General features: G+C 37.9%; 1 protein-coding gene across 1 annotated transcript in view; it reads left to right on the top strand.

The window, feature by feature from the left end:
• Positions 1-16,489, top strand: part of ptprga (protein tyrosine phosphatase receptor type Ga) — a 427,225-nt gene that overhangs the window by 353,049 nt on the left and 57,687 nt on the right. Inside the window, exons 9-12 of the mRNA XM_079844385.1 lie at positions 1,454-1,638; positions 13,681-13,789; positions 13,888-13,937; positions 15,355-16,141. Coding sequence (XP_079700511.1) covers positions 1,454-1,638; positions 13,681-13,789; positions 13,888-13,937; positions 15,355-16,141 — 1,131 coding nt within the window. The remainder of the gene's footprint in view (positions 1-1,453; positions 1,639-13,680; positions 13,790-13,887; positions 13,938-15,354; positions 16,142-16,489) is intronic.

The following is a 16,489-nucleotide window of genomic DNA, read 5'->3' as shown; positions in this document are numbered from 1 at the left end:
AACCATTTTGGTGCCATATAGAACCCTTTTTTTTTAGAGTGTACCTCATGACAAAATGTCAGTATCTGACATCATTACGATGTTGGCTGAGACGTTGGCTCAACGTTGGATTTTGGTTACTTTACAACACAACCTAAAAATAACTAAATATTTACATTTATGCATTTGGCAGACGCTTTTATCCAAAGCGACTTACAGTGCCCTTATTACAGGGACAATCCCCCTGGAGCAACATGGAGTAAAGTACCTTGCTAACACACTTGTGGTGACCGCTGGGATCGAACCAGCAACCCTCTGCGTATCAGTTCCATGGTTTAACCCCCTGGGCGACGTCGGTTTTGGACGTCAAGTTAACGTTGGCATTAGACGTTGAGGTGACATTGAATTTTGTTCACCTGACGTCGCAACCAAAATGCAATCAAATATCAACGTCTTCTGATGTTGTGTGCCTGCTGGGCATATGTTCACATAAGTAGTAAAGCACTGTGCAGGTTTTAGGACATATTACGACAGCTAAATCATTTGTCACACATTGTTTGTGTTTATGTTTACTATTCATTGTTGTTTATCTTTTAGGTATATGAATAAAAAGAAATTATGTGACAGCACTGGCATTTCATACCTCACTTTTGAAAAAGTGAACATCATACCCTCATCTTCCATTGCTCAAGGAGTTGTGGGCAGTGTTAATAGTACAACCGGGACACTTTTTTGCACTCTATATTTGATGTACATTGATTTAAGACCCACTGATTTTAATCTTTAATGCTTTTTTAGGTTGAAGAGTATGTTTGAAAATAATTCTCCCATAAACTGAAGGCTGTTGAAAATGTCCTTAAAGGATAAGCTTCTATCCTCAAAGTCGTGTTTGTGCGCTATAATCATCAATGCATGCCATCTGTGTGAAAGTCAGTCTTTATGCAGTATGATTACGGCTGTAGTCGCTATTACTTCTCTCGTGATTAGAGCTAATAGAGGCTTGGGCGAGAGGAGTGATGGTAGAATTAGTTTAATTAGCATTGTTTTGGATGTAATGGCTCCCCTGTGGCTGTGGGAGGGAGTGTTTTGAGTGTGTGGAGGTATGTGCTTGTCTGTGTTGCAAATGTGTGCATGCATTTTAGGAAGACCACAACTAAAGAAAACACAGGGCTTCTTCTGTCAGATTTCTCCACGAATAGAAGCTCACCCCTACGCACGCTGTTAGCGGCCAGAAACCGTGGCACCCTCGGTGATTAAACACCTTCTGCTGGGGAGATTAACAGCAACTCGGATGCTGCTGGTGTTTACAGAGGGCATGACACAATTCAGGACACGTGAAAGCCAAGTAGATGCAGTCAGTAGTCGAACAGAGCCATCTAGTGGCTGTGGGATCTAAGGGCGCCGATGGAGCTCAAGGTTAGAGTGGTGGCAAAGAGGTAAACACACACTTTCATTCTTTTCGTCTTTCACGCAGCATGCAGCAGCGCCCCGATCAACATGAACGTCCAGCACATGAACAAGACTGCGTTAGTCGTCCGATGGTCCCGTCCGGAGATCACCTACGATCCGCCCATCATCAGCTACCTCATTTCCTACAGCTGGACCAGAAACGATGAGTCATACGAGGAGACGTACGTCAAAGGGAGTGATCAGAAACTGGTGAGGAGTCCAATGTTTGTGTGTGTGTGTGTAATAGTCATCCACAATATCTCACAAATGATAAGTTATTCATTAAGTTATGCTTTAAAGAAAAACAAAGAAATAGGCTAGCATTCGAAGCTAAACTTAATAAAAATAATATGGTCATCTGTACCACAATATTTCACAATATACCCAGCAAATTATCAAATATGCATCAATACTTTAAAGACAACATGATATGGCATTAATAACTTTTTTAATTTTATAAGTGGGGTGTGAAATGTATAAACTGAATATTCAGTGGGAAACATTAATGAGGAATTGTGTTTGCTTTTTTGTTTGTATTGTCATCTATACCACAATATCTCAAAGAAAAATCATGTTTTATCATATCGCAAATGCAGCCCTACTTTTTGTGTTTGTTTTGGTCTTGTATACCGCAATATCTCACAATAAACCCAGCAAATGATTAAATATGCATCAACACTTTAAAGATATAGCATTCATTCACAACAAAAAGCGACATATTTACAATATTGTTGAGGGATTCTGTATGCTTTTTGTGCTCGTATTGAAATAAAATATGCATCAACACTTTAAAGACAACATGAAATGGCATTAATAACTTCAGTAAAATGATTCTGTGTGCTTTTCGTGCTTGTATTACTCAGCTATACCACAATATGATTAAATATGCATTTTTAAAGACCACATGAAATGGCATTTGCAACATGCTTAGCTTCCATAATCTGACATTTTGTGAGTTAAACGAAATATTCATTGGGATATTAGTGAATATTAGTGAGGGGTTCTGTGTGCTTTTTGTAAGGGCTGAACGGTTTTGGAAAATAATCTAATTATGATAAAACATTTTTACCAATATTGCGATTGCGATGTAATATGCGATTATTTTTTAAGCGGTATTATTCAACAATAAATCATTGTATAGTAATGGTGGGAATCTAAACAATTCTTGAACTTTTTTTCTTTTAAATTAATTTTATTAATAAAACTTAAAATTACATTACTGACTGTGTTTACATTAATTTTGCATCATAAAAGCATTTTGAGATGCGCACACTCTTCAAAAAGCGCGGCGCGAACATTTGAAACTGAAAGCCTTCTGTCAGTGAGTTTCCTATTTTGAATATATAAGCACTGCATGGCACACGAGGAAAGGGAAGCAAGCAGAATACGGGTGTTTCTAAAACACGCGCAGCACCATCGCGCACTTGCAGTTAAAAATTAAGCTCAGAATCGACCCAGAATTATTGGAGAAAGAATCTTTTCTCCCACCTCTATTGTATAGTATGACCAACACAATATTAAATTGATTAAACAACACAAACGGTTCTTTCCTTTAGGCCAGGCCTGTAGGTGTAACGTGCCAAAGTTGATGCTTCTTCTGCAGACTGCTTTACTCTTGCGTGTCACGTGACCAGAGTGTAATCACGTAATCACCAGAGTATAGAACCCCTCACTATAGCTTTTGCAGTTACAAAATTGTGTTTTATCATATTGCGATATTATCGCAAATGCAATTAATCGTTCAGCCCTACTTTTCGTGTTTGTATTGGTCATGTATACCACAATGTCTCACAATAAACCCAGCAAATGATTAAATATGCATCAACACTTTAAAGATATAGCCTTCATTTACAACAAAAAGCGACTTATTTACAATATTGTTGAGGGATTCTGTATGCTTTTTGTGCTCGTATTGAAATAAAATATGCATCAACACTTTAAAGACAACATGAAATGGCATTAATAACTTCAGTAAAATGTTTAGTTTATAAGTGTGATGTGAAATTTATAAACTGAATATTCAGTGGGAAAGATTACAGAGTAATTGTGTTTGCTTTTTTGTTTGTATTGGTCATTTATACCACAATTTCTCCCAAAAATGATAAAATATCCGACGTATACTTTAAAGCTAACATTCATTCACAACAAAAAGCGACATATTTACAATATTGTTGAGGGATTTGGTGTGCTTTTCATGCTTGTATTGGTCATCTATACCCCAATATCTCACAATAAACGCAGCAAATGATTAAATATGCATTTTTAACCTCTTAAAGGGATAGTTCACCCAAAAATGAAAATGTGATGTTTTTTTGCTTACCCTCAGAGCATCCAAGATATAGGTGTCTTTGTTTCTTCAGTAGAACACAAATTAAGATTTTTAACTCCAACCATTGCCGTCTGTCAATCGTATAATGCATGTGAATGGGGTCCAATTCTATTAGAGTAAAAAAAAACATGCACAGACAACTTCAGATTTATTTATGCTATTATTTCACCTATTATCAGACGAATGTCATCAGCTCTCCAGACCGCCATAACTTCCTTTGAGTAAGGTCAAAATACTGGCGCGATCATAGATAAATACATAGATGCCTCATTAGTGCCTGCGCGGATCGGTCGAATGAGGAATCTACGTATATATTGCTATGATCGCGCCAGTATTTTGACCCTATTCGCAGGAAATCATGGCGGTCTGGAGAGCTGATGACATTCGTCTGATATGAGGTGAAATAATAGCATAAATACCGTTTCTCGCAGAAACCGATCGTTTCGTGTCTTAAGACATCAATGTGTCGTCACAAGCCGCAGGGTTTAATTTGAAGTTGTCTGTGCATGTTTTTTTTACTCTAATAGAATTTGACCCCATTGACATGCATTAGACGTCTGACAGACTGCAACGGTTGGAGTTAAAAATCTTCATTTGTGTTCTACTGAAGAAACAAAGACACCTACATCTTGGATGCCCTGGGGGTCAGCAGAAAAACATCACATTTTCGTTTTTGGGTGAACTATCCATTTAAGCTCTGGGACCATTTTTGGGATTTCCGCCTGGATTTGGCCTACCCAAATTGAAAAGCTTCCCAAACCTACATACAGTGGTCTCTAAATACACAATTCTGGTGTAATTTTAAAGGAAACCCTTTGAAGTTACATAAACCACTGCTAAAAGTGATAAACATTTAAGTATATGTTGTCTGAGCTGTAATTGAACACACAGGGCCTGAGTTATACACTTTCAAAAATGAATTTATAACCAAAAAAATCAAAAAGCGTCTCTTGTTTGGGGGGGGGGGGGGGTATTACAGCTCAGACAACATAAACTTATACCATGTTTATCACTTTTAGCAGTGGTTTATGTAACTTCAAAGGGTTTCCTGTAAAATGACACCAAAATTGTGTATTTAGTAGGGCTGTAATCTCCCAGTCGATTATTAGTCGATACGTTCTGGCTCGACCAAAATTCTGATTGGTCGATTTTTTGCCGCGTTCATTTCATTAGTTTTGCTGCGTTCATTTAATCAGTTTTGCCGCGCCGCGTTCATTTCATCAGGTGGAAAGCACTAATTGCCAATGGGGGTGTTTTCAGAGCACCCTTGTTTCACAGGTAACAGTCTGCCTTCAGAACACCCCCATTGTTTTCACTTCTTTTGGATTAGCCCAACCCACTGGCGAAGAGAAGTCTCTCGCGGGTCCTTTGTTTTTCATTCCCCGCTGGCTCAAACGCACACCCATAGCGGTAAACTTGAGGAACCCCCATCAACATACACATGAGGGAAAGCGTCACAACACCGCGCTATAAGTGGATCTGTACTGTCAGTTTTGTCGCGTTCATTTAATCAGTTTTGCCGAGCCACGTTCATTTCATTACTTTTGCTGCGTTCATTTCATCAGTTTTGCCGCGCCGCGTTCATTTTCATCAGGTGGAAAGCACTAATTGCTAATGGGGGTGTTTTCAGAGCACCCCTGTTTCACAGGTAACAGTCTGCCTTCAGAACACCATTGTTTCCACTTCTTTTGGATTAGCCCAACCCACTGGAGACGAGAGACAGATTGAAGAAGGCTAGTTTTCTTGTATATTATTTATTTAATTGTGAGCGTTTTTTCTGCTCTTGATCTGGCTTGTTAATAAATATTCCCTTTTTATTAAAGTGGACGTGCCTTTTGTGTTTAAGAGTAAAAGCTTTAGGTTAATAGTCTATTCGTGTCTCAGCCGCGAAGCTGAGCTCCTGTTCGAGCTGCACAGAGCGGCTGAAATGAGTGTCTGTCAGTTATTATAATACATATGACAAAAACAATTGTCTAAATTATGTTGCATATTCCTCAAAAGTTCTTGTGATGATATCTAGTTGACAACACATAGTACTATATTTTGGGAAATCATAGGCTATGATATTGCGCAGGTGCACGTGATGCAGCGCTGTCAGAGCCGACAGACTCGTGTGTCAGACTCATTTCAGTGCAAAATAATCAGCTCAAAAACTGTTTAATATACTGCAAATAGCCTACTAGTTTTTTATGTTTATTTATAATTAATTTAGGCAGACAACAAGGCTACCAAGTACTGCGCACAGTGTGCAGTTTATTCATTTAACGTTTTTTTTTTTCTAACGTCATTTTAGTCGATTTTTAGTCGAAAATTTCAGGACTTCAGTCGACCAAGATTTTCTTTGGTTGATTACAGCCCTAGTATTTAGAGACCACTGTATGTGTGCATGGGAAGCTTTTCAATTTGGGGAGGCCAAATCCAGGCGGAAATGGTCCCAGAGTAATTAAGTGTAAATAAGTTACTTTGTGTAAAATGCCAAAGTGATGCATATCTCCAGAAGGTAGAGACTCTAAGCTTTCAAATGGCACCACATATGAGGTCAGAGCTCCTCCACAGACATTTCAAATTAAAGTATATACACTATGATGGTGGACCCTGTGACATGCTTAACTTCCATAATGTGACATATTTCCTAGTTTTTGCAGAATAATAATATAGGATGCGACTAGATTGTAACTTTCGTAATATTTTTATAAATATGTTCATTGAATTTGAATACATTTTTCTAACTTATTTGTTCATTTTGATTTCTGCTAGCCCTTAAGCAATAACCATTTCAGGTTTCAGATTGGTGGCAGTCTGTTCTTGGAAAACAAACTGTCTGTTAAAGTCTGGAATGTGAGGATGTTGATATTATGTCTGTAAACCCTCAGCTCATCGATGATATCCTGTAATCTCTGCTCCGCTAGAGGCCGCAGATGCATGTTTGCAGAGTGTGACTGTGAATAAAGTCTGTATTTTAGGTCGTCAGCAGGGGGCCGCAGCGGCAGACGCTGACCTCGAGGCCCGCCATTTGAAAATAATAATGAGCTAAAACTGTTTAAGAGGTGGAGATGTATTTTAGTCTCATTTCTCTTGACTTTCTATCAAGCACACTCAGTGGGGTGTGAAATGTATAACAGGCTGAGATTCCCGATTCCCTAGTCCGTAGGGGGTTGCGAGGCGACAAAGAAGTCATCTTTGTTCATTTTGTTCCCAAACATTTCAGTGTGCAATTTGAAAACGGCATCGCATCCCATTACGGAACATCATCATCAGAGCCGCCCCATTCCCTCCTTTCCTAAATTCCTCTCTCTTTTTCCTTTTCTTTTAAGTTCTTCATTTCCATTTTTATTTCCTCCCTCGTCCCAAGATGCTGCTGCTATCTGGGTCAAATTAGCGGCCGACTCGATTTTTGAGGGACTGCTTCCCAGATCAATAGAGAAAGAGTTTTTGCCCCTTTTTCATTTATAATAACCCCACACCATAGAGTAATAGCTGAGTCGGGGTCCTTTACAGAATGAACTGGCATAAATCAGAAAGGTGTTGGTGTGGAGAGGAACTGACGCCATTTACTTAGCGCAAGATTTACAAATCCCTCAAGCCCACGGCACTTTTCAGCAGACCCCGGGGAGGTGAAGTGAGTTATGATAATGGCTATTGCTCATACACTTAGAATTGTATTGAATCTTCATTTCTCAGAGATGAAACAAGGCTGCCTGCGCGAGTTTCAGACGGGCACCAATGAAGGAAATGTAGTTAAAAAGTGCCCCTACCTGACCGTCCGAGTCGATTTGTTTGTCGAGTGTGTACCTGCTGAAGGCCTAGTTTAAATATGCACTGCCACTTGTTTATTTTTGACTAATGCGTTTCAGTTACCAGTAAGAATGAAGTGCTCCTAGCCCCTTTGAACTCATTTTGAAATATTTAAATTGAACTCTTTTAATTTAGGCCAGTAAGCACCCCGTGCTTTAAGATACAGTCTTTATTCAGAGTCACACTTCAAACAGTTGCTCAGTTTTTGTACACAAGTTTCTGTGAAGCCGTCCTTCATTGTAGAAGAAGAAGTAGTTGTATTTATAAAGCGCCTTTCCGTAGCTCACGTTCCACATACACATAATCCGTTTAAGGATTAAGATTAAAGGGTTAGTTCGCCCAAAAATGAAAATTCTGACATTTACTCATCCTCAAGTTGTACCAAACCTGTATGAGTTTCTTTCTTCTGCTGAACACACAAGTTATTTTAAGGAATGTTGGTAGCCAAACCGTTTTTTTGGTCCCTCATTGACTTCCATAGTTGTTGTTTTTTTCTGTTTTTTTTTCATACTCAGTGTTGGGCAAGTTACTGAAAATGTATAATTAGTTACAGTTACAAGTTACTTCTTTTAAAAGTATTACTGAATATCAAAAGTAATTAGTTACTAGGGAAAGTAACTTTTAAGTAACTTTTATTTCTGCTTTTTAAATGTAAATATGAACAGTACTGACCAGTCAAACACAATAAACATAATTTTTAGACCTATTTATTGTAATCAACAGGGCAAAAGGCCTTCAAATCAAGCAGTTGTGCAGTGTTTAGTGTCCACCAGCAGCAGCGAGCGTTCCCTCGGCACAGTTGGGAGAGTTAACTGGGAGACTTATGGCCTTTTTACACCTGGTTACTTCATTAGTTTTCTCTGTCCAGATATCTATCCGATTGTGAAAAGACCAGAAGTAAATGCCTTCTGAGATTTTTTCGTGACGGATTTAAATCCGATCCCTCAAACAACCAATTCAGAAGGTGCAACACGCGTCGCCGCAAATGAGTAAAGCAAGCCAACACGCAAACTGCCGCAAGTGAAACTGAAAGTCTTAGATGCTCAAAAAACACAATCATCTTCATTAAAATTAATGAGACTAAATGAACTTAGAAGTGCTTAGTTCGCTCTCTCTCATATTGCAGTATTTGATCTTTTAACTGATACATAAAATGCAGCTCATATCTGTTGCTTTCGTTGACGTTAGGGATGGGCGATATGGACTTAAAAATGTATCCCGATATTTTCTAGTATTTATTGCGATAACGAAATCAATGACGATAAATAAATGTAGTATCATTCCCCATGTTTTTGGATACAAGTGAAAGCTGCATGCATTCTTGCGAAAACAAACAATGATCTAAAGTAAAACGTACATGTCATCAAATAGGCTCCTATAATACATTTATAAAAAAAAAATAAAAAAAAAATATTATATATATATATATATATATATATATATATATATATATATATATATATATATATATATATATATATATATATATATATATATATATATATATATATATATATATATATATATATATATATATATAATTAATAGGGTTTTTTTTTATATGAAATTCCACACCAGCCTTTTCAGAAATAGAAAAGTTGCAGATCTAATTGTCTTCCGTAAAAGTGCAGGTAATGTTTAAATAGTGCAACTGTGCTAAAAAACATCACACAATACAAACAATAATAATTTTTAAATCAATGACAAGTTTTACATGTAAACCGATTCTGTATTTATTCATACATGGTGCAAACAGTGGTAAAAATAGCAGAAACAGCAAAAGTAATTATCCCAAAAATTTCTTCAGATTACGAAAAAGTTTAAAATAATGATTTAATGATAGAACTTCAGTAATTTGAGTTAAGATAATAATACCACAAATTCTTCTACTAATAAAAATAAACTGCACTAAGGAATAATAATGAGCTTCTGGGTTCATGAATATTAATCACGTTGTCAGCGCTCATTCAAACTGATTTGTTGAAATCAAAACAGGCACAGTAATTGGTGCACGCCAGCCAATGAGATTCCCGTTTGTGCATTCGTTTCTTCCTGTTCATGAAAGGCTGAATAATTCCAAATAAACGCCATTATTTTACAGGAAAATACAACAAAGGATATTGTTTACATGTAGCACATCAATTCTGTGTGGTATAAGACTCTCTCGCTCTCTCTTTGAGTGTGCGTGAAACACTGAGCTTTCTCAGTCGCGCGCCTCACACTAGTGTTTAAGGTGCGTCAAATGCACTGCGCATTCATTGAGATGAACTGAAATACTATGCTGTACCGATCGATTGAGAAAGAGCAAATCTCTCAAGCGCTCAGTCCAAGACAAGTGCTCAGCGAGTGAAAATACATCTGTATGGTTCAGATTGCCCTCAGGTAGCCCCTCGTTTAGCTATGAACTCTTCCGCAGCTTCCGCCATAGTTGTTTTCGCTCTGCACGTGAGATGCGGATTCAGTGTCGCCGCTCCCATCACGCGCGGCGCTTAGGGCACCGTGTGAGTGCTGCGGGGGCACCACAAGAAAATTCTCTCTCCAACCCCCGTTCAGCTATACAAATTGACGAACGCAGCCACCGCGGCCATCATAAAGTAATAACGGCCAGCGGCGGCACGGTGTGGATGGGTCGCGCCATCAACTTGGCTTTATCGTTATTATCGCGGGAAGACAAATTCTTATCGTGGGAAGAATTTTTACCGGTATATCGCAAACGATAAGATATCGCCCATCCCTAGTTGACGTGAACTCCGTTAAATGTGCATATAGCGAAGGAATTGAAGATCGGATTATATTCGTTTTGCGGAGAGGTGTAAGGCAAGACAACCTGCATGTTTTTATTTTTTTAGATTGTGTAGCCCGTTTCATTTGCGAGCGCCTACGCCTAACTTCAGCTTATAAAAAATGCCTTTTTACTGTGGTGGTGGTAGGGATAGTAGTTTAAACTAACATTGTGATGCTTGAAGTGTTTGATATCAATGGATTTTATTATAGGCAAGACAAGTCAAGTGTTGATTTGAGAGGCTAAAGCGTTGGGTCAACTCACTGTCGGCCGTTGACCGCTTGGTCGTCATTTTGAAAAACAAAAACTTTCAGTTAACAAACAAAAAAATGCTCCAAACATTTTTTCTAAATTAACTTAATAAAGAAACGAAACGAAATATAGCTACTTTGACATTAAAAACAAAACTGAACTATTTTAATGGCAGCAACAACGTGTAATAGGGAGGATAAAAAAGAAAAGAAAAAAACACGGGCCAGGCTAGGGCCTAGATCTGAGCTTCTGGTCTGCAAGGGTTCATTTTTCACTAAAGAGAGTAACGCGAGTAACAAACTCATTTAAATTTCAGTAATTGTAATTGCGTTACTTGAATAAAAAAATATTTAGTTACTTGCGCGTTACCGGTAAAAGTAGTGGAATTACAGTAACGTGTTACTTTGTAGCGCGTTACTCCCAACACTGCCCATACTATGGAAGTCAATGGACCCATCAACTGTTTGGTTACCGACATTCCTCAAAATAACTTGTGTGTTCAGCAGAAGAAAGAAACACGAACAGGTTTGGAACAACTTGAGGGTGAGTAAATGATTTTATCCCTTTCCGTAAGTTTCTTATGGTCATCAAAGCTGCATTTATTTGAGCAAAAATCAAGCGGCACCTCCCCCAGTTTCTCTTGAAGCCAATACGGAAGTGACTTAAACTGCAATTCATCGACTGGCCACTAGAGACAGACTCCAGAAGGGAGCAGAATCTCATTGAGCCCCATGTTAAAATGCCCAACTTTACAGCAGAAATAAACATGTTTACAGTCTGCTACAATTTGTGGTTTTGGTCTATATATCTAATTTTGGCCTTCATGACGACTGTGAGGGGGGTGAATTTTTTTATAACTCATTCGTTTAAATTATATTAAGCCTTAAAGTTCTGCATAATTAAGGGCGTGGCCACTTTGAGTGACAGGTGGATTGCTGCTGCTGTCACTACTAGCCGTTTGTCTGCTGTCTGTTAGCTCCTCTTTGCCCATTTTCAGTTATCCGGGATGGATGCGCGGTTAAAATAGGGTCCGTTATATTCCACAATATTAATGTTGCTGCCAAGATGGCAACGGCCACACTTTAGGCTTCAGAAACGCTCTTCAGAAACCTATGGGTGACGGCACAGACACTACGTCCATATGTTTTTACAGTCTATGGCAAAAACACAGTAAAAACATTAATATTGTGAAATATTACGAGCCCTATTTTAACGATCTGAGCTCATGGTCTGAAGCTCACGGCGCAGGTGCACTTAGTCCGAATCCACCCCCAGGCGTATGGTCCCAAAGGGTTGTCCCTAGTCTCTTAATGAGTCATGGGTGAGTTTTGGGTGTAACGTGCAATAAACCAATCAGAGTCTCATCTCCCATTCCCTTTAAAAGCCAGTTGCGCTCGCACCATGGAGGATTCGCTATTTACATGGAGGAAAGACTGAACGCTTCTCCAGAGAGGAACCCTTTTATTTGTAATATTTGGCATGTTTGTGTGCTGCTGCGTGTTCCTGTGTGTTTAATAATCAAAGTGTATGCACCCGCCTATAGGCGAATATTACTAACACACCCTTTAAATAACACAAAAATACTGCACTATTGACTTTAGAGTAGGTATGTGTTGGTCAATGGCGCAGTCGTTTTCAGTTCCTCAAAATAGCAAAGCTCCAACAATGCGCCTGAACACACCTGGTTTTCAGACGAGTACATTTGCTATTTAAACAACGTGGCGCTGGACGTGACAATAACTGCGTCGGGCTTTTACTAGCAAAAACACTTGCCTGGCGTGACATTGCACCGGGTGTATGTTAGGGCCTACCATTTAAAATGCCTATCTACTTGAATATATATTAACATAAAAATTATTCCTTGATGGCAAAGCTAAATTCTCAGTCTTCAATGTCACATGATCCTTCAGAAATCATTCTAATATTTGCTGCCCGAGAAACATTTCTCATGTAACATAAGTGTCTTATAAACTTTCGCTTTGGATTCATTTAATGATCTGTTATACAGCTTTCCAAAAAGGAAAAACCTTGTGAACCGTAGTGTATACTAACACACAGTATTTTTGGATTGCTCAGACAGACCATGAAAGTGGTGCTTAACTGATCAATAGAAGATATGAAATAATGAGCAAGCAGTTACATTACGGTAGGTTGCTGCATGGTTGCAAAGGTGTTTTTATTGGTTTTTAATGTGTTGCGTTGCAATTGCTCTGATGGTTATCATCCAATTCACTTTAAAAAAAATTAACTTATCTTCAGTAAGCTGCGTGATTTGAAGGATCACTCATTTCTCGTAGGACAAGCAGTGCTGGATAAGTCATTCGCTGATGTGTAATATTTATGTTTAGGTGTTTGTATGCTGGGTATGAACAATAGTAATAAGCAAACAAATTAAATATTGCGTCCCTTAATTTCGTTGAGTAGACACTAATCTAAAATGGACTGCGTGTTAATATGTTCTCTGAAAGATCCTAACAGCGTTGCATAATTTATCGATAAAGGCGTACATTATATAAACAGCCTTTAAAAATAAATCAGCGCCTCACTCGCTGAACTCCAAAGTCTTTGTGTCCCAGCTGAGCAGCTCAGAGGTGCTTCAGGTGGTAATGAATGTTATGTAAGGGAGAGACTGATAGAGACTGCCTATTTTCAATGCTAATGACTTGAGAAGAAAGGTGTTAGCGTCAAGCGAAGGAGAGGAGAGCAAGCTGTTCCCCTTCCTCCTCCATACAGGAGAGGTCACACTTCAAAGTGTTCTTTTGTGTTTTGACTGGACACGTCAGATGATGACACACCTCCACACCTCAGGTGGACTTTTCGGAGGTGTGTTTGGGTTCTTGTGAAACCCTGACGTATTGTGTGTGTGTGTGTGTGTGTGTGTGTGTGTGTGTGTGTGTGTGTGTGTGTGTGTGTGTGTGTGTGTGTGTGTGTGTGTGTGTGTGTGTGTGTGTGTGTGTGTGTGTGTGTGTGTGTGTGTGTGTGTGTGTGTGTGTGTGTGTGTGTGTGTGTGTGTGTGTGTGTGTGTGTGTGTGTGTGTGTGTGTGTGTGTGTGTGTGTGTGTGTGTGTGTGTGTGTGTGTGTGTGTGTGTTTCAGGAGGCTGTCATCACGCCAGTGTCGACGGATGTGCTGTACCTGTTCCGTGTCCAGGCCGTGTGTTTGAATGACAAGCGCAGCGACTTCAGCCAGAGCATGCTCTTCAGAGGTACATGCACACACAAAAAGCCCTTTATCAATGATATTTTGGTTGTTGTTTTTATACGTGTTCCATCTCATTTATATCGATCTACTTTGTTATGGTAGCCAACACCACCAGGATATTTGAGGGCACAAGGATAGTGAAGACAGGGATGGTAAGTTTGCATCTCTCCAGCAGGTGGCAGCACTGTCTCTTTACTCTGCTATGGCAAATACAATTAACCTGAATATTGTATTTTTATTTCTTGTATAATAAGTAATAATAATGTATTTATTACAAAGAAAATGTATAATAATCTTAATAATAATAAAGAAGTATATACAATGATTATTTGTTTTAAATATATATATATATAAAATGCTGGGTTAAAAACAACCCAAGTTGGGTTGAAAATGGACTAACCCAGCAATTGGGTTGTTTTAACACAGTGAATGGGTTGTTTTAACCCAGCAGTTGGGTTAAATGTTTGCTTAAAACAACCCATTTACTGGGTTAAAACAACCCAATTACTGGGTTAGTTGTTTTTAACCCAGCATTTTTTAGAGTGTATGTATGTGTGTATGTATATATATATATATATATATATATATATATATATATATATATATATATATATATATATATATATATATATATATATATATATATATATATATATATATATATATAAGCAAAAGTTGCCCTAAACCATGTGCACAGATTTTATCTTTTATTTTTATTTCTTAAAACAATATAGATAATATAATGTTTATTACAAATAATATTTTCACAACAATTTGATAATAGTAATATTTATAAGGTCTATAAATATATTTATACAATAATTATTATATATAAAATATATATTTGTTTTCTTTATTATTTTTATGTATTTATATTAATGTATTTAAAATTGTATTACATATTTATTTTAGTAAATATGGAAATAGATATGTATAATAATGTTTAAAAAAAAAAATTTTATTTCTAATGTACATAATAAATGTACCGGTATGTATAATTATAAAATTTTATTTATTTGAAAAAAGTATTAAAATACAGTTTAAAAAAATAAATAAACCGAAAGTTGGGCTGATCGGACTCACATAATGTGCACAGATTTCATCTTTTATTTATATTTCTTAAAACAAAATAATATAAATATAGACAATATACTGTGTTTATTACAAATAATATTTTCACAACAATTTGATAATAGTAATATTTATTAGTAGGTCTATATATATTTGTTTTCTTTATTATTTGTATGTATTTATATTAATGTATTTATAATTATATTACCTATTTAGATTATATATTTATTATAGAAAATATGGAAATAGACATGTATAATAATCATATGTTTTAAAAACATTGTTTTATTTCTGAAGTACATAATACATGTATATATAATTATAAAATGTAATTTATTTTAAAAAGTATTCAAATACATTTATACTAAAATTTTAAATTTGAAGTTTGAAAAATAAATCAAACCCAAAGTTGGTCTGATCGGACTCACATGATGTGCACAGATTTCATCTTTTAGAATCAATGCAGAGGTAAATAATGAGTTTTTTTTCTGCCTGTAGCCAACTGTCTCCCCAGCATCCTCCGCAGACATGGCGCCGATCAGCTCCGGTTCCTCCACCTGGACCTCCTCCGGTCTTCCGTTCTCCTTCGTTTCGATGGCAACCGGGATCGGCCCCTCTTCCAGCGGCAGCCAAGCGACGGTGGCGTCCGTGGTGACCAGCACCCTCCTGGCGGGGTTGGGTTTCAGCGGAGGGGTCATCTCCTCCTTCCCCAGTTCGGTCTGGCCCACCAGGCCTCCGCCCTCGACCCCTGCTTCTGCCTCCACCCGTCAGACCCCAGCCAAACCTATGGTGACCACCACAGAACCGGCCTCCTCCCCTGCCTCCGACGCAGACGCCACCGCAGAGAGCGACGGATCTGAGGACGGAGGAGATAAGGGAGGGAAGGGTGAGGATGAGGATGGAGAAAAGAACGGAGAAGAAGAAGAGGAGGAGGATGAGGAGAAAGGTGCAGAGAGTAAAGACGGCCGAGATCCAGACAATGTTGAAGAGCAGACGAACAGCTCCGTGACGAAAGACCCGCCAAGAGCAACACCAGATTCGACAGCCAAAGAGAAAGGAGGAAGCAGGAAGGCAGAAAACAGCACAACGCCATCTAGTGTCCCGGAGGACAACGTGGAGAAAAACACACACAGAATAGGGGAAGAGGACATGCAGGTGCTGCCGACCAGAGAGCCAGAGGGGGATGATAATGTGACGGCAGGAATAGAGCCCCCAGACAACATGGCTCAGACCAGCAAACCCAGCAGAGACCGCAACCACCTGCCACCTTTCTCTATACATACAGGTCAGAAAACATTTCTATTTGTTGTGTTTTTGTTTTTTTTGGTTTGCATTTGTATCGCAATCTTTTTAACTCCAGGGCCCCTTATTGTCCACAAAAATATTCAAAGGCCCCATGACTATTCCAGTTATTTATATATATATATATATATATAGATATACAGTATATATATATATATATATATATATATATATATATATATATATATATATATATATATATATATATATATATATATATATATATATATATATATATATATATATATATATATATATATATTTGGCATAATTACAGAAATGTGGATTCATAAAATGTATAAAAATGGTAATGAGAAGTGTAGTTCTTAAA

This window comes from Gobio gobio, assembly GCF_949357685.1.
Source record: "Gobio gobio genome assembly, chromosome: 19".
Classification (NCBI taxonomy): Eukaryota; Metazoa; Chordata; class Actinopteri; order Cypriniformes; family Gobionidae; genus Gobio; species Gobio gobio.
The sequence above is the reverse complement of the archived record's forward strand: the minus strand, read 5'-3'. Positions and strand labels throughout refer to the sequence as shown.